The sequence below is a fragment of the Garra rufa genome, chromosome 14 (assembly GCF_049309525.1).
Source record: "Garra rufa chromosome 14, GarRuf1.0, whole genome shotgun sequence".
Classification (NCBI taxonomy): domain Eukaryota; kingdom Metazoa; phylum Chordata; class Actinopteri; order Cypriniformes; family Cyprinidae; genus Garra; species Garra rufa.
The window spans coordinates 24,453,441-24,472,509 of NC_133374.1; the positions used below are offsets into that span (position 1 = coordinate 24,453,441).

Below are 19,069 nucleotides of genomic sequence, written 5' to 3' on the forward strand. Positions count from 1 at the left end.
AATCAAAGCAAGGCTCTTCATGCAGCTGTTATAATAACTTTAAGAACTGTTGTCTTTCACCTGTTCTTTTAAAGCTGTCAATCCTAAAGCCTTGAATCTTGCTTTAATATAGGCACAACTTGATCACAGATCCATTACGATAAATCGCAAATGGATAAAACGTACAAATGTCCTCTTTCTCACACCAAATGCTCTGTACATGTTTGCTTTGAAATGAAATGTTATTTAAACATTTGCGTCTTAAGTATATAAGTTATTATATATTAAACTTGTCTTTTTTTGGTTGCAATATTTGCATTTCAAATGACAATCGTGTTGTCTGCTATGCCGACAAAGCTTTTTAATTTAAAAAGTCAGATATTACTAATATGGATTCCCAGTTCCCACCTCCACCAGTGCTGTTGTATTGATCCTACATGAAAAGAGCTCTGGGATCTTGGGACGTTAACGCAGCATCCTGAGTTTGCGGTAAAAAGACACAGCCATGAGGGCAGCGACGGTGCCCACGATGACGAGGACGGCGAGAGCGATGCCCAGCCCGACGGATGCCCCGTTACCGCTGGCCTTCTGTGCACTGCTCACAACTGGACAGGAATACAAGAAACAGCATGTTACTACCAACTTCGCTGGCATTCTTCTGTAAATGAATCACATTGATGAGGGAGGCTTACCTTGATCCTTAGTGGCAGGATCTGAAAGAAAACAATTTAGTTATTAAACTTGGATATATAAAATGCTTTTTTCCATATACTATTTAAAGATAGTGAGGTAGAAGAGAGCCATACTGGTTTCTGCTGCAGTCTTGATAGGTCCTGAGGTGAGGAGGGTGGTGTCTGAGACTCCATCTTTAATTGTCGTTGTCTGGATCTCCCGTCTCCTCCTCCTGTTGCATTGCTGGTCAGTGAAAATGAATGAGGTTTAATGATAAAGCAGGGCACATTTGTCTGTTCATTCAGTTGAGACGCCAATTCTTGTTGTTATAGGCCAGTTTGAAGAGCGTGTGGTACCTTGAACTGGGCGCAGGTGCTGGTTTCACAAAGCCTGGTGATGCAGTGCAGGTAGTAGGTGGAAATGGTCTGGTTCTGCTGCTCGATAAAGCGGAAGGCCGGGAAGCTGAAGCGAGCCTTTTGACTGTTTCCATTCTCCAACATGGTGGTGAACTGATCCCGCGAGCACCTTTAAGAAAAGGAGAGAAGGAGAAATGCAAGTATGACCAATACATTTCCATGGCTTTGTGGTTTTGATGAGCTTATAAAATATTTCTGTAGAGACTCTAAAAGAACAATTTCTAATTGATGAAATGTTATTTTAATTAATTATGGTTTTTATATTTCAATTTTATTTTATTGTTACATTTATTTATTTTTATTTATATTATTGAGTATAACTATAGAATATATGAAATATACAATAAATTAGCTGACCAGTGAATTTCCACGGCTTTGTTGAGTTCATAAAATAATTTTGAAGAGACTCTAAAACAAGAATTTCTAATTGATGAAATATATATATTTTTTTTACATTTTAATTTAATTGATATTATTTAGTATGAATATAGAATATATGATTTTCCATGGCTTTACTTGCGAGTATTTAAAATAATTTTATGGAGATTAAACAGGTTTAATTGATTAAAAATTCATTTTTTGTTATATTATTTATTTATATTATTCATTATAAATATAGTATATCTAAAATAAATTAGATGACCAATGAATTTCTATGGCTTTGTAGCTTTGTTGGGTTTATAAAATAATTCTGTAGACTCTAAAACAACAATTACTAATTGTTGACCAACTGAATATTATTTAAAAAAAATTTTTTTTACAATTTATTTTTATTTATATTATTTAAAACGAATATAGAATATGTAAATGTACATAAGTGTTTAAAATAATGTAAAATCATTTTAATTGATAAATTATTCTTTAAAATAATGTATTTTTTGTTATTTTATTGATTTATAGTATTCATTATATAATAATATAATAATATATAAGTTTCCATGGCTTTGCTGTGAATATTTAAAATAATTTTATGGAGATTAAAACAACTTTAATTGACAAATTATTTGTTATATTATTTATAACATTTATTATAAATATAGTACATATAAAATAAATTAGATTACCAATGAATTTCCATGGCTTGTTGAGTTGATAAAGTAATTCTGTGTAGAGACTCTTAAACAACAATTTATAATTGATTAAATATTATTTAAATTAATTATTTTTTAAATGTTAAATTAATTTAATTTTTATTTACATTTAATATGAATATAGAATATACAAATTTTCATGGCTTTGCTTGTGATTTTTTTATGAAGACCACAAGAATTTTAATTAATGAAATATTATTAAAAAAAAATAATTTATACATTTTTGTTATATTATTTATTTATAATATTATAAATATAATATATATAAAATAAATTAGAAGACGAATGAATTTCCATAGCTTTGTTGAGTTTATAATACAATTCTGTGAAGATTGTAAAACAACAATTTATAATTGAGAAATATTATTTAAATTGATCATTTTTTACATTTTAATTTAATTTGTATTAATATTGTTAGTATGAATTCAGAATATATAGATTTCTATGGGTTTGCTTGTGACTATAAAATAATTTTACAGATACTAATACAATTTTAATTAGTGTATAATTCTTTAAAAAGGTTTTTTTGTTATCTTACTAATTTATAATATTTATTATAAATATAGTAAATATAAAATAAATTAGACAACCAATGAATTTCCATGGCTTTGATGATTTATAAAATAATTCTGTAGAGACTATAAAAACAGTTTCTAATTGATTAAATATTATTCAAATTAATATTTTTTTTACAATTGAATTTAATGCAGTATGAATACAGAATATATGCATATCTATGGCTTTGCTTGTGTGTATTTTAAATAATTTTATGGAGACTAAAACCATTTTAACTGATGAAATATTCTTTAGAATAATTTAATTTTTATAATATTTATTATAAATATAATATACATTAAATAAATTCAATGACCATTGAATTTCCATGGCTTTGTGAATCTTGCAGAGAATCAAAAACTAAACTATTTATTTAATACAAATATAGAAACAAATAAAAAATAAAAAAGTATATATAATATTATTACAATAAATCTTATTTTTAACATGACTTTTTTAGACTTACGAGACAAAGAGGTTGAAAAAGGTTGAATTGGTTGGTAAGGCTGAGATAGAGGCATAGCATCGATCCAGCAAAACATGATACCTGAGAAGGAGGAGGACAGAATCAGTCAATTTCTACATTAGCTAATAAAGGTATATCTTAGAAGAAACATCAGCAAATATTACTCACTGTGAAGTCAAGTTTGCTGCAATGACTTGCACATAGATTCTGGTTCTGAGCTCAACACCGATCGCTGGGATAACAAGTGGAGTTGTGTAGTTTATATCCTAGAGACACAATAAAGTTACAGACACAATATGAGATAGACAGCCTATAGATTTTGGAAACTAGGAAACTTTTTTCCCCGTCATTGTGTATTTACTTTGAAGAGCTGCATGCTTAAAGTGCTGATGAAGCTACCATTGTTGTCAATCACTGCAATGGAGGAGGATGACCTGAAGAGGGAGGCAAAGGTTAGTGATACATAGAGCCCATGAAAATAATGATTCACTTATTAATTCTTTAATTTTAAACTCTGGTATCCCCACCAAATCTGCATTTATCTGATTAAAAACACAGTAAACTGACATTTACTTGCAATTTAAAATGATAATGCATTTTCAGCAGTCTTCACTGAAATCATTCTAATACACTGAATTGGTGCTCAAAAAAAGTTTATTATTAATATTAGCAGGGAAAACAGTTTAAACAGTTCAATATTTTGTGTAAAACGTGATACATGTTTCATTGAAAGATTCTTCAGAGACTAGAAAGTTCAAAAGAAAAGCATTTACACTCACTTTTGACCAAATTAACGCATCCTCGCTGAATAAAAACGGTAAGCCAGAATATGAGCATATCCCTAAAACTAAAAGACCAGCTTAGGCTGGTTTAAGATTTCTGAATTGAGAATTAATCTATTAAGAGAGTTAAAAGGGCTTACACATCAACTTGTGTATTGTTGACCAGGTACTCGAGTGGATATGCACAGGAGTAATAATAACTCAGCTCAGCGTTATAAGTCACTGTTCCTACGGTGGGGTCGAAAGACCTGACCACCCCACTGATGTTAACCGTTTGGATGTTGGAGAAGTCCGAGAAGATGCCGGTTCCTGGAGCACTGGTGGTCTACAAATTAAGACAATGAAATGAATTAGACTCGCAGAAAATACAGAGATAGCTTTTTGACGTTTTGAATCCTTCTCAACAAGCCAAGAGGATGTCATGCGTATGAGCAACACTGACCCCTGCTGGTATCCTCGCTAGTTTTCTGTCTTTGGGCACTTTCAGATTTGGTTAAGCTGTTTTTAATTAGCTAATAGTTAATTGGTGTAAGCTTAGTTTAAAATACGCTAATACTTACACGGAAGATGCTGCCGCAGGCGTCTAATTGTCGTAGCGGGAAGTTGAAGCGCACGACTGGAGGATTGGCAGTCGCATCCAGCGTTCCTTTACACAGCGGATCATTTGCGATTCTATTCAAAATCAACAAACTCTCGTTATATCCGGTGTAAATGACTGGGCAAACTTGGATGGCCAGTTTTATAGACTCTGTTCCGCAAGACACTGAGATGTCGGTGTAGGCTGTAAGACAAAAGCAAGCTCTCTTTAAAACTTACTCATTGTTTTGTTTTTAAAAGCAGTTACATTTATTTGAAGGCCTACCTGGACGCCTGTAGTCGGCAGTCGCACATTCAGTAGCAGTAAGAGCCAGGTGGCCTTTAACCAGCGCACCCAAAATCAACAGGCTGAGTAGAACCATGTCAGCTATCTGCTCTTCATCAATGTCCAAAAATGCCTGTTAAATGACTCTTGGCTTCCCAGAGAAAATCTCGAAGAGCTCCTGAAGGTATCCTTGCTGTTAAAGATCCTTTATCTTCTCGAAATCACTGCTGGATTTACTTTGACGGGCTTCAGACTGTTATTTATATATGTATGTGCATGTAGGAGAAGTTAGTTGAATTACTTCCGCAGGATTGGGCCGAAACAAGGTCATTTGCTATTTGGTATGGTTGCTTGAGCTCTCAAGAACAATTCACTTTTGTGGATAAGGTGCCATTACCTTGAGGCGAATCTTGAAACCTTACACATCGCCTTTAAAGTTAGACCATAAACAATGACCACTGCCTTTGTCATCTTGTACATCCTGAAACATATTAACATGTAATTTAATAAACTTAAGTACAAACTCTTTTGAAGAAGTACACAGTATGTGGGAGGTCCCGTCTTCTCTTTGGACCTAAAAGTCTGACCTCTGACCTTGGATGCCGTAGAAGGTTTGTCCTTTAATTGTGATGGTCATTGCATGAAATCACATGTAGTGATGGTTTGTACGCACTTTGAAAAGCAATGGCATCCAAAACAATACTAGACTCCATTGGCTTTCATTACATGTTCAAAAACAGTTGAAACATTAAACCGTTTCAAAGAAGAAAGAAATCCATTCAGGTTTTGGAACGACATGAGGGTGAGTAAATGATGGCAAATTGTTCATTTTTGGTTGAACTATCCCTTTGAGAGTACGCCTGTGAATGAAGAACATTTTTGTAATTCAGAAGCTTTTTGAATAGTAAAGTTAGTTAAAGTTTTGGATTCTACCTTTGTTTCTTATCAACAGCTAATGAGGTAAAATCTGTGACTGCTAACCTGGGGGTGTTATGTTTAATGTGAAAATGAGGTACAAATTCGTAGAAAATACCAATGGAATTGTAATATGAACCTGTCAGCTGAGCTACCTGGGAAGGACAACGCTTTTTCTAATTAGGGTCAAATCAGTGTGTTGGGTGTTGTCCTTCTTGTATTGTCAAGGACACAAAACCGTGGAAAATGTTACAGACTATGGCCATGACGTATTCCGTTAAATATCTTAGCAAAACAATGCTGTGGACTTTACACACGCATGAGAGCAAAGACCTCAGCGAACATAAGAAATTGAGAGGGAGATAAATAATCACTGCATCAGATTTTTCTAGTTTTTGACTCGCTGCAGGCAGAGTAATCTGGGATTATATAGAGAACACACACAGATTGTAGAGATCTACAGTGGCACTGTGAGAATTAAATGGGTGGTTTGTGTCTGTGTTGTGTTTTCAATATCGTTTCTTGTGGATGAATAAAAAAGATTGTTAAAAGAGTATAATTTTAGGTTCAATTATGGTACATCTTGCTAATTTTCTAGGCTATAAAACAATATATAACAATATCAAAATCTCGATATGAAGTCCACGATACAATATTTATTTTACATTCCCAAAAGCGTGCTAAACTCACAGCACATGCAAACCAGTTCACTGCATTCAGTGTGAACTGATCAGTTCTGAGGCACCGAAAACACCGGATCACGAGTTGATCGCCTGAACGACATGCATGCTTTGTTTTGAAACATGCATCTAAAACAGACTTGATAAAGGGATTAAGCCATATTGCACATAAATTTAAAAAACCTTTCGCTTGTTTCATATGGACTTGATGTAAAACTAATACAAATGCAGACAAATGAGTAAAAAGTAGTGAAATGAGACATCAGTTTACATTTTTATAACAAAACATTAAAAATGTTCATTGTGTGCAGCTAACCAATAATAACTTTCATATTTACAGTTTTAATAAAAAAAGGTTATAATGCCACATCAATTTAATAGCATTATCAATTGTATTATTTTTAAACCATAAAAACAAATTAACAAAAATTGTACAGATTAACAGTGTCTTGTTGCCTTTTGTTATTATCATCGAAAATAATTGTGATTTGCAAACATAGACAAAAATGAACTGAACATCAATGTTAATTGGGTGAAATTTTCTGTGGTATTCAATCTGATCTGCTGCTGCAAACTAGTATTTAACTAGGACGACCTAATTTCTTTAATTTTTAAATCGATTCTTATTCTACTCATTGCACGTACACTACCATTTAAAAGTTTTTGAACAGTAAGATTTTTAATGTTTTTTTTAAAGATGTCTCTTCTGCTTCAGCGAATATTTTTACTATTTAAAAAACTGTTTTCTATTTGAATATATTTCTAAATGATATTCCTGCGATCAACACTACATTTTTAGCATCATTACTCCAGTATTCAGTGTCACATGATTCTTCAGAAATTGTGCTAATGTGCTGATTTGCTGTTCAAGAAACTTTTTCAATATTTAAAACAGTCGAGTACTTTTTTTTTTCAGGATAAATGCTGTTCTTTTGCATTTTCTATTAATAAAAGAAGCCTGAAATTCTACTCGGCTGTTTTCAACATAATAATAAATCAGAATATTAGAATGATTTCTGAAGGATCATGTGACTGGGGAAATGATGCCAAAAATTCAGCTTTGAAATCACAGGAATAAATTACATTTAAAAAAAATATTAGAAATAGAAAACAGTTATTTTAAATAATACAAATATTTTTGCTGTACGCTTGATAAAACAAAAGCAGGCTTGGTGAGCAGAAGTGGCTTCTTTAAAAAAAACATTAAAAATCATACTGTTCAAAAACTTTTGACTGGTAGTGTATATATTGCATATATACTCACAGATTAAAGATCAACAATAATTCATACAGCAAATAATCTCCAATCTATATGTGAACAACCTACATTTGTTTTGTGCTCTGCACTTCAAGACATAAAGGATCACAGACCCTGATACAGACTGAGGTATTTTAAAAGGGACTACAAGTTTTAGGAGTGGGCAGTACTGGTTAAAGATCTCTTGATCTGGAAAGTATCCGCTGTGTAAAAAAAAATGCTTCTGAAAGTCATCCCAACGATATTGTTCGCCTGTATCGTTATCATTCTTGGTGTGAACAGGCCTTAAGCATTGTGGTTTAAAAACAAGTGATTTCAAACTGTTACAACGCAATCAGCATCCAAATAACTTATTTCACCATATTCAGTGGGAGTACTGAACCAAGTTATTTTTGCACCATATAGGCCTTAAACAGTTAAATACACACACTTGTATTTGTCAAAATGCCTGTTTTTGCCAGTATCCTCATAAACACAGTAATTTAGGTCTTAAGTGAAAGCACACGGTTTATAAAAAAAAAAAAAAAAAAGTATATTGGATCCAGCAGGTCTTAAAGTGACAGCAGTCTAATATGCCTGCTGTCATTCATGTTAATCAAACAACAAAAGAGAGAAAATCTCTCACTGCTCTTGACTAAATCACTTTTGTAATTTTGATATCATAAAGCCCTTATATAAAGCAAAAATAACTGTATTTTGATATATATCGTTACCGTGAATTAAAATGACTCATATCGTGATTACCCACTCCTGATTAAATTCATATAAATTCAAATGGGAAAACAAGTTTGACAAAGCTGCCAAATGGCAGTTTTGCAACATGCGAGAGCAAATCGACCAAATATCATCTGACGTATTTCAGAGAAATTCTGGATTTGGACGTCATGGTCATCTGAAGCTAGGGTTCCAGACCCCTGTCAGACTAGAAGGGCTGGGCTTCCTAAACAGCCTGAGGGAGAGGATGAAGAGGCCCAGGCTCGTCACACCCAGCACAACCACACCCGATATCAAGGCACTGGTTACAGCATTCAGATGCTGGGAGGATCCGTTCACTGCAGGGGCACAGAGAGGGGTACGTGGGGGTGAATGGGGTAAGACAAGGTTTGTGGGGGTGAATGGGGTTGAGTGGAATAGGGCTCAATATCAGACAAGATAGTTCTGTAAATGGGTACCACAGTCATTTGAAGAACTTGACACCGGTGTTCATTGTTTCACTGTGAAAATAGAGCTGATGGCTCACAGAAATTATAGGGTGGGGTGGCTTTTGAGGGGGTCTACTAATGAAATATATTTAGTAGGCTAAGTAGTCTTACCAATTTGTGAGTTGTTGTTTGGCGATTCATCTGCAAATAACAAGAAAGATTGTACTTTTTTTTCTGGTAAATGCAGCATAAATGGTTTTATGATTTCAGTACTCTCTTCATTTAACTACATCTCATGCATTAAAGGGAACCCCAGTTATTAAGACTTGTATGGCTTACTTTAACATAAATGATGCCTTTTACTGAAATATGTAGTAGAAAACTCATAAAAGATTACGTTATTCCAAAAATCCACATCGTTTAATATGTATTTTGGACTATGTGGGCGTCATTATTTCGATGACGTCAAATCATTGCACTCAGTGAACTACTGGCGCTACCTATTGCTATTTTTACCGCAACACAACTCTGAAAATAAAATACTGACACGATGACACATTGTGTGGCTTTTGATTGTAATTTTCAGTTGGAGGGGCAACAAGAGAAGCAATGTAAGTCTTCAGTGATTTTTCAATCATAAAGAAAGAAGGAAAGAATGGGAAGATGCCTGTGGACGAATAAAAATTCCTAAAGATCTTTGAGACTTTTAGTCTTTAGACCACAGCTACTAAAAGAGCTGACAAATGGCAGAGACAAGAAACACTAGATGCCATCCTGGCAAAATGTAAACATGCTGGCACTTGTCATGACGCTGCAGCATTTAGACTCCTTGTGGGGAAATCGATGATACAACATTTGGAGTAAGCCTACACTTCTACGATATCATAGCTGTGGCCGTCGTATCAGTATTTTATTTTCAGAGTTGTGTTGTGGTAAAAATAGCAACAGGACGCGCCAGTAGCTCACTGAGTCCAACCATATCACGTAATTTAAATAATGGCACCCCATAGTCCAAAGTATGTATGAAACGATGTGGATTTTTTAAATAATGTAAATCTTTCATGGGTTTTCTACTACATGTTTTAGTAAGAAACATTATTTATGATATGTTAAGCCATACAAGTCTTAATACCTGGGGTTCTCTTTAAATTTTAAAGGTTAAAGGTTGTATCAGCGATTTCTAGCCTAAAACATAAAGTGTCAATTTCAGCTGAGCTTTCTTCACGATCCGCTCGCTGCCTGCCCCATAAATTGTCTGTGAAAAAAACGCGTCTCTCTGGTCAGCCTAGGGTCCGAGATATGCCAAAAAAACAATCTGCGCTATCAACTATTGCACAGATAAACAAACTGTGTTCCAACCAATCAGCGTCAGGGGTTTGGTGTTGTGGACTTTCCTACTGGTGCAGGGATGTGAGGGAGGCGGAGCGAAAGTCCACAACACCAAACCCCTGACGCTGATTGGTTGGAACACTGTTTGTTTATCTGTGGAAAGGTTGGTAGTGCCGATTGTTTTTTTGGCATATCTCAGACCCTAGGCTGACCAGAGAGACGCGTTTTTTTCACAGACAATTTATGGGGCAGGCAGTGAGCGGATCATGAAGAAAGGTCAGCTGAAATTGACACTTTGTTTTAGGCTAGAAATCGCTGATACAACCTTTAAGCAAATTTGACCTTTTTACACAATTCAAACATATGTACAAAAGATAAAATATCTTAGAAAAATAAATGCAAATTTCATATTATAACAAGCATGTAAAATATTGAGGCTTGTGAGATTGTTTGCATCTCTTGTTTCTCAAATCATATATAAAAACGTATATATTATGAATTAGAAAGAGATGTTTTACAGAAATTAAAAAATGCATCATATGGCTGTTTAAAATATATCACAGAAATGTATACTTTTTTTGCATTAAATTGTAAAAAATTTACATTAAAAATATTTTTAAACCTTTACAAAAAGGTTCCAATGGTTCTAGTCTAGTAACTAGCATGAATACACAATGAACAATACATGTATTACAGTATTTGTATATCTTTGTTAATGTTATGAAAATACAGTTGTTCTTCGTTAGTTATTGTTAACTAACCGTGTGCAAAAACCTCTGAAAGAAAATTGGTCATTTTTTTCAGTGGATTAAACAGACTTTAAAGCTGAGGACGGTTCTCACCACTCCTAGTGATTATGGGCCCTGCAGTTATGACGGCGTCCCCTGAGGATGAACCTGATACGACATGTTCATCCACAGTGTCTCTCCTTCTGCGTTTTCCACAGATCTGCCATGAGAGATATTACAGTCAGGCGCTCTCGTTCTGCTATACACGTAAAACACATTATTAACCATAAAATATTGACTGTTTACCGGGATTAATATTGCGCAGTCATCGACTCGACACAGCTTTGTAATACAATGCAGAAACACAGTGGACATCTTCTGGTTCTTATGTTTCACAAAACGGAAAACTTCAAACGCAAAGCGGCCCATCTGACTTTTTCCGTTCTCAAACACAGTTGTCTGGGGATCCTTGTAGCACCTATTTAAACCCACACAAAAACAAAACATCTTCAAAAAGATCTGCTGAAATCTACAGATAAATTGATTGTCTTCAGTCATACCCAAACACAGTCACACACACATATGCGTGCACACAAATGATTTCCTCTAAAAGGCCTTTGTGCATTGTGTAGTTGAGCAGGTAATGAGGACTCGAGTTAATGCGCACATAATTTCAGAAAATACTAAATTACCCAAAGAAAAGGTCATAGCGTATCCCATCATTAGGGTTCCCAGAGGGGGTGGCGTAACAATGATCCATCAGAACGTTCCACCTGTGGGGAAAACACAGTCATTCCTGCTATTAATTGGAATCGAATCTCTTGTCTCAAAAAAGGTAGTTAATAGGGGCTCAAAATCAGAGTATTTTCTCTCTACGATATACCTCCTGTCAAGATTTGTTGCCTTAACTGCAGCAAACACACGAGTCTTCAAAGACAGGCCAGACATTGGTATAGAGATCAGCTGACTAAAGGTTGAGTCCTGTAAAATGTAAATATTTAATATTAAATCAATTTGTATTTTAATTTTAAGAAATTTTATATATGTGATCCTAGACCACAAAACCAGTCATAAGGGTCAGTTTTTTTTAAAGCCGAATAAATAAGCTTTCCATTGATGTATGATGAAATCTGTAATCTGAGGGTGCAAAAAAAACTAAATATTGAGAAAACCGTCTTTAAAGTTGTCCACGTGAAGTTCTTAGCAATGCATTTTACTGATCAAAAATTACATTGTGATATATTTACGGTAGGAAATCTACTAAATATCTTCATGATGATCCTAATGATTTTTGGCATAAAAGAAAAATTTATCATTTTGACCCATACAATGTGTTTTTGGCTATTGCTACAAATATACCTGTGCTACCTAAGACTGGTTCTGTGGTCACATATTGTGAATCTTTTTAAGCATTTATAATGACAACAACAACATGTAATAAAAAGTGATACAGAAAATGTATGCAACATTTTGTATTGCTACGCATCTATACTTCAAAATGCATTTAATTTGATGAACTACAGAGATCACTCACATTGTAAAGTACCAAACTGAGCGTGCTCACGAAAGTGCCATTGTTGTCTTTGACTGATATTGCAGCAGATGAGCTGGTAAAGGAGGTTGAGATTTAAACAAGATATTATGGCTGTTTTCACAGCACAACATAAGCAAAGCATTGATTATTCTGATAAATGCAGCACAGTTCTTTGACTAAAATAGTCACAGAAGTAGGTTGTTACGTCAGAAAACAGACTCACGCAGCCAGCTGGCTGTTGTTGAGCAGGTACTCCAGAGGATAACTACAGCTGAATTTATACACCAGACCTGGCAGGTAGCTGATAACAGTCGGAGGGTCTGGGGTATCAATGTAACCCGAAATATTCCCAATCTGTACCATGGAGATGTTCCCATAGGCATTAACGCCTTGTGAAGTAGAAACCTGATTAAAGAAACAGTGTTTTTAAGCTCATATAATCAAATTTGATCTTTAAAATCACTTCAATCACCCAAAAATGGACATTTACTTAAAGAGAACCCCAGGTATTTAGTCTTGTGTGGCTTTATTTAACATAAATTATGTCTCTTATTGAAATATATTGAAATATATAAAATCCACATCGTTTTATAAATATTTTGGGCAACGGGAGGCTGCCATTATTTCGATGACATCAAATGGTTGCACTTGGTGAGCTACTGGTGCTACCTCTTACTATATTTACTGCAACACAACTCGGAAAATAAAATACTGATATGATGACCACAGACACTAAAAGAGCTTACAGGTGGCAATGGATATAAGCATATGCTTAAACCAAATGCCATACCATCGATTTTCCCCCAACAAGGAGTCTAAACGCCCTGCATATCGAGTGAAATCCACGCTGAGAAACTCCTTCTGTGGCTGTGACGTCATGACTAGCGTTGACTTGTTTACATCTAGCCAGGATGGCATCTAGTGTTTCTTGTCTCTGCAGTTTATTATAAGAGTTAAGAGTTACCTTAAAGGAACACTGCACTTTTTTTGGAAATAGGCTCATTCTCCAACTCCCCCCGAGTTAATAAGTTGAGTTTTACCGTTTTGAAATCCATTCAGCCGTTCTCCTGTTCTGGCGATATCACTTTTAGCATAGCTTAGCAAAGATAATTGAATCCTATTAGAAAACCGCTGAATGGATTTCAAAAAGGTAAAACTCAACTTATTAACTCGGGGGGAGTTGGACAATGAGCCTATTTCCAAAAAAAAGTGGAGTGTTCCTTTAAGCCTCAAAGGCAACAGGGCTGAAGTGGAGAGAACAAAGACACTGGTCTTTAGGAAGTTTTATTCGTTCACAGGCATCTTTCCATTCTTTTCTCCTCTTTTTAACATTAGGAAAGCAATAAAGACTTACATTGCTTCTTTTGTTGCGCTTCAACTGAAAATTACAACCAAAAGCCACACGCTGTGGCACCATACACTCTTTAAAAATATAGTGCTTCACAATGCCATAGAAGAACCTTTTTTGTCTTAATGGTTCCATAAAGAACCTTCATCTGAAGAACCTTTCTGTTTAACAAAAGGTTCTTTGTAGCTATAAGGTTCTTCAGATTATAAAAGGGTAAGAAAGAGATGTTTTTTTAAAGAACCTTTGACTGAATGGTTCTTTGTGGAACCAAAAATTCTTCTATGGCATCGCTATGAAGAACCTTTTAAAGCACCTTTATTTTTAAGAGTGTATCAGTATTTTATTTTCAGAGTTGTGGTTAAAAAATAGCAACAGGTAGTGCCAGTAGTTTACCAAGTGCAATAATTTCATGTCATCGAAATAATAGCACCCCATAATCCAAAATATGTATAAAACGATGTGTATTTTTTAAATAATGTAAATCTTTCATGGGGTTTTTACTACATATTTCAGTAAGAGACGTCATATTAAGCCATACAAGTCTTCATACTAGGCAATCCCTTTAAGATTTAATCATTCTCAGGCCATCCAAGGTGTAGATGAGTTGGTTTGCTCATCACAACAGATTAGGAAGACTTGCTCATCAGTGGATCCTCTGCAGTGAATGGTGCCGTTAGAATGAGAGTCCAAACAGCTGATAACTTTGTCACAGGCTGAAGTGTTATTACAAACGATGGATTTGCAGTGTTGGGGAGTTACATGTAACGGAATTACGTAATTTAATTACAAAATAAATGTAATTGTAATTAGTTACAGTTACTGGGAAAACGTGTAATTAAATTACAGTTACTTCTGAAAAATGCCAGAGATTACAAAGGGGATTACATCTGAATTTTTTCACACACTCACCCCCACTTACAGATTTAATTGACTTCTTTTATAAATTGCATTGACTGCTCTAAAATGAGACACCAATGTTTCAGGAGTTTAGGACACAGAATAGGACACATGCTTATTCGATAACTGTTTTATTTCATATTTGGGTTTATAAATAAAAAAATGTTTAAGATTGTTTTTTCCAAGGCATTGTTGCTCGTGTTTCCTGTCATAACGTGTTTCCTGTCATCTCTACTGTCCTATCACAATAAAAGGCATAAAAAGAGCCCCCCAAAAAAGTAAAAAAAAAAAAAAAAAAGTCTGAATTTGTGGTGGCTGTGCTTTAAATTAAATTATTACACGGTATTGCGGAATGCTTGATTCTGATTGGCCAGTCACGACGTTCAGGGCAACTTAAGTCAGTGCTATATGCTTGATAATTTTTCTTGGTGGAAGCTTTGTGTTTGGTTAGCTAATAAATTATTAAAGCTTAATTCAATATTATGTGGACAATTTCTTAATTCTGTCATCCTGGTATCGTGGACTCACTCTATTTGTTTCATACAAACGCAGCTGCTGCCATTTTGTTTTTTGTACACTGTAATGGATTATAAGATAACTAACAAACTAGTACTACTTCCTTAATTATTTATGTGGTGAAATGTTGTGTAAGAAAACTGGTAAGACTGCACTGTATACCTAAAATGTCTAATTTGAATTTACCGTTTGCTAGCAACTGATTTCTTCATGGGAGCTTTGCGTTCAAATATTTCAACTCAGATCAGTGTTTCGTGTCTAATAATTTTGACCTAAACATCTAAATAATCTATGAAGCAGTTGTGTAATAAGTGGGATAATGTTGTCGATAATGTAGCCAGTTGTTACCGTAAAATAAAGATGTATATTATCCCTTACTTAATTCAAGTGATGAAGGATTTTGAAAGTCTGACAATAATCAATGTTGAGTGCTACTGTATAAGAATAACTCTGCCTGGTTTAAATGTTTCAAAATGAATAACAGTTGAAAATATTCGAAATTTAGAAAAGTAATCAAAAAGTAATTAAAAGTAATAAGTTACATTACTTTTATAAAGTAGTTACACTACTTATTACATTTTAAATCAAGTAACTTGTAATCTGTAACCTATTACATTTCCAAAGTAACCTTCCCAACACTGTGGATTTGTTTTTTAGACAGAAGCAATGGTTTAAAGTTAAAAATATCTTAATGATAGACTTGTTTATTACAAAGGCACAGATTTTTGCTTCACAAGATAACTGATGAACTGGAGTCACGTGGGTTACTTGTGGATTATTGGGATGTTTTTATCAGCTGTTTGGCCTCTTATTCTGACGGCACCTATTCACTGCAGAGGATCCATTGGTGAGCAAGTGAATTAATGCTACATTTCTCAAAATCTGTTCTGATGATGAAACAAACTCATCTATATCTTAGATGGCATGAGGGTGAGTAAATATTCAGCAATCTATAGATATGGATTCCTATAACACAAAAAGAATAGCTTGAGAAAAAAGTGAAGCTGGTGCAAGTTCAATGGTACTGAATCATTATGAATGATTACCATATTCATACACCATAATACATGTCCAAAAGCTATAATACTATGCTACTTGTATATACAGTCCCTTGCAAAAGAATTCATACTCCTTCATTTTTTTTCACATTTTGTTTTGTTGCAGCATTATATTAAACTTTAAATTGCTTTTTCCCCCCACATCAATCTACATCTCATACACCATAATGACAAAGCACAAAACAGGTTTGTAACAACTTTGCAAATTTATTAGAAATAAAAAACTGAAAAGATCCCGTTGCATAAGTATTCATACCCTTTTCTGGGACACTCAAAATTTAGCTCAGGAGCATTCATATTGCTTCTAGATGTTGCTACACTTTGAGTGGAGTTAAATTGTGGCAAATTCATTTGAATGAGTCTGATTTAGAAAGGCACACACCTCTCAGGAAAGGTCTAACAGCTGTAAATGCATATCAGAGCAAATCCAAGTCCTGAGGTCAAGATAACTGCCTGTAGAGCTCAGTGACAGACTTGCGTTACGGCAGTGATCTAGGGAAGAGTTCAGAAAAAAAAATCTGCTGCATTGAAGGTTCACAGAAGCATGTAGCCTCCATTATCCATAATGGAAGATGATTGGAACAACTAGGACTCTAGAAAATGTCTGCCAGCCCCCATCCAAGCTGACAGAGCTTGAGAGGTGAAAAGGTGAGGCAAAGAATGGCAGATAATTGCCAAATGCAAATGCCACATCATACCCAAAAAGACTTGAGACTGTAAAGGTGCCTCAGCTATGTACTGAGTTAAGGGTATGAATACTTATGCAATGTACTTATTTCAGTGTTTTATTTTTAATAAATCTGTAAAATGTTCAAATCTGGTTTTTGCTTTGTCATTATTATGGTGTAAATGGTTGAGTGTAAATTGATGTGGGGACAAACTAATTTAAAGCAGTTTAACATAATGCTGCAACAAAACAAAATGTGAAAAAAAAAAAATGAAGTAAGTGAGTGAATGTATTCCTCACCTCCAGTGTGTTTCCACAGGCCTCTAGTGTGCTCAGGCTGATACTGAAGAGCACAGCCGTAGGAAATGTGTTGTTGTTTATGAAGCCGCGACATTGGACATCTCCGTGTCGACTGTTCAGTGCCAGGTCAACATCAGTGTATCCAGAGTACAGCACAGGACAGAGGTTAATCTTTAGTGTGATTGTCTGAACACCACAGTAAATACTGATATCCCTCTCACCTTGAGGGAAAGAAACAATACAAGTAAATGAAACTCTTGTAAGTATGTATTGCAATTGGAGACAGCATTCCAGTTAAACATAGGTTTACAATAAAAAACAGTGAAGTCCAAAAATCAAATACAGGAATTGCTTCAATTTAGTATACACTACCAGTCACATTTTTTTGGACAGTAACATTTGTTTAGACAACACATTTTTTCAGGATTCTTTAATGAATAGAAATAAAAGAAACACTTTTGTAACATTATACAAATACCATTCAAAAGCCTGCAGTCGGTATAATTTTTTTTTTCTCGGAAAGAAATTATAGAAATTAATACTTTGATTTAGCAAGGATGCTTTAAATTGATCAAAACTGATGATAAAGACATTTATTCTGTTACAAAAGATTTCTATTTCAGAACTTTTTATTCATCAAAGAAACCTGAAAAAATTTAGACTCTCTGTTTTCAACATAAAAATAATAACAAATGTTTTTTGAGCAGCTAATCAGAATAGTAGAATGATTTCTGAAGGATCATGTGACTGGAGTAATGATACTAAAAATTCAGCTTTGAAATCACAGGAATAAATTACATTTTAAAATATATTTAAATAGAAACAGTTATTTTCAATTGTAAAAGTATTTCACAATTTTACAGATTTTGCTGTACTTTGGATCAAATAAATGCAGGCTTGGTGAGCAAACAAGACGTCTTTAAAAAAACATTAGAAATCTTACCGTCTTAAAATTAAATTTAAATTATATTAAAAATCCTAAAATTATATTATCAGTGTGACAATGTAAGTGCAAAGTTGAACTAAAATATTAAATTTGTAAATGTTTTAGTCTTTGGTTTGTTCCCCTTTTGCTTTAATAACTCCACAAACAAGAGCATTTGATCTTTTGGAGCTGAAAATACTACTTGCTCAATTTCTTAATAATATTTTTGTTACACATTTCTCAAAATCCTACAATTTCCTGTTATCTCCAGGTTTAAATGAAATTGAAAATTCCAGATTTTAGACTCAAACCTCTGGCCCACAGTATATGTAATAATATTTTCCCCAATATAGTAAAGTACAATAATTACTTTCATAGAAAAATATGCATTTATTGATGCTTTTTTTAAATAGTGATGATAAATAGTAATAAGTTATTTATTTTTTTATGCTTGTGGTCAATATTTTTGAAAGATGCTTATGAATTTTGTTTGCTCTGAATTTTGTCAATCGATCAAAAATAGTTAAATTAATAATAACAGTCATTAATATTGTGAAATTTGAAATAACTGTTTTTATTTCATTTGAATATATTTTAAAATGTAATTTACTCCACAATCAATGCTTTTAATTTTTAATTTTTCAAATGATACAATTTTTTCTTTGTAAAAGAACATCATTTATTTGAAATAGAAATCTGTTTTAAAATCACAAGTGTCTTTACTGTCACTTTTGATCAATTTAATGCATCTTTGCTAAATAAAGTATTCATTTCTTTCAAAAGCACAAACAAGCACAAATCTTACTGACTTTTGAACTGTAGTGTTTATTTGGCTTTTCTTACCAGGGAATCTGCTGTGGTAGTTTGGATCACAGTTGAATCCATTGAACTGTGTAAAAACTAAATGAATCCCACTGAAAAGCACAAGAGGAACACATATCCACTCCAT

General features: G+C 33.9%; 2 protein-coding genes across 2 annotated transcripts; both read right to left on the minus strand.

The window, feature by feature from the left end:
- Window positions 1-422: 422 nt before the first annotated feature.
- LOC141284202 (zona pellucida-like domain-containing protein 1) lies at window positions 423-4,920 on the minus strand. Its single transcript, XM_073817210.1, has 10 exons — window positions 4,824-4,920; window positions 4,522-4,742; window positions 4,102-4,286; window positions 3,541-3,613; window positions 3,348-3,445; window positions 3,180-3,260; window positions 1,008-1,176; window positions 786-894; window positions 672-692; window positions 423-584 (listed from the first exon to the last, which is right to left on the minus strand). The coding sequence occupies exons 1-10, from the start codon at window positions 4,918-4,920 to the stop codon at window positions 445-447; spliced, it is 1,194 nt and encodes a 397-aa protein (XP_073673311.1). The 3' UTR covers window positions 423-444.
- Window positions 4,921-8,564: 3,644 nt separating this feature from the next.
- zpld1b (zona pellucida-like domain containing 1b) lies at window positions 8,565-19,069 on the minus strand. Its single transcript, XM_073818455.1, has 10 exons — window positions 18,964-19,069; window positions 17,196-17,416; window positions 12,633-12,814; window positions 12,410-12,482; window positions 11,759-11,856; window positions 11,568-11,648; window positions 11,182-11,353; window positions 10,990-11,095; window positions 8,990-9,019; window positions 8,565-8,728 (listed from the first exon to the last, which is right to left on the minus strand). The coding sequence occupies exons 1-10, from the start codon at window positions 19,067-19,069 to the stop codon at window positions 8,565-8,567; spliced, it is 1,233 nt and encodes a 410-aa protein (XP_073674556.1).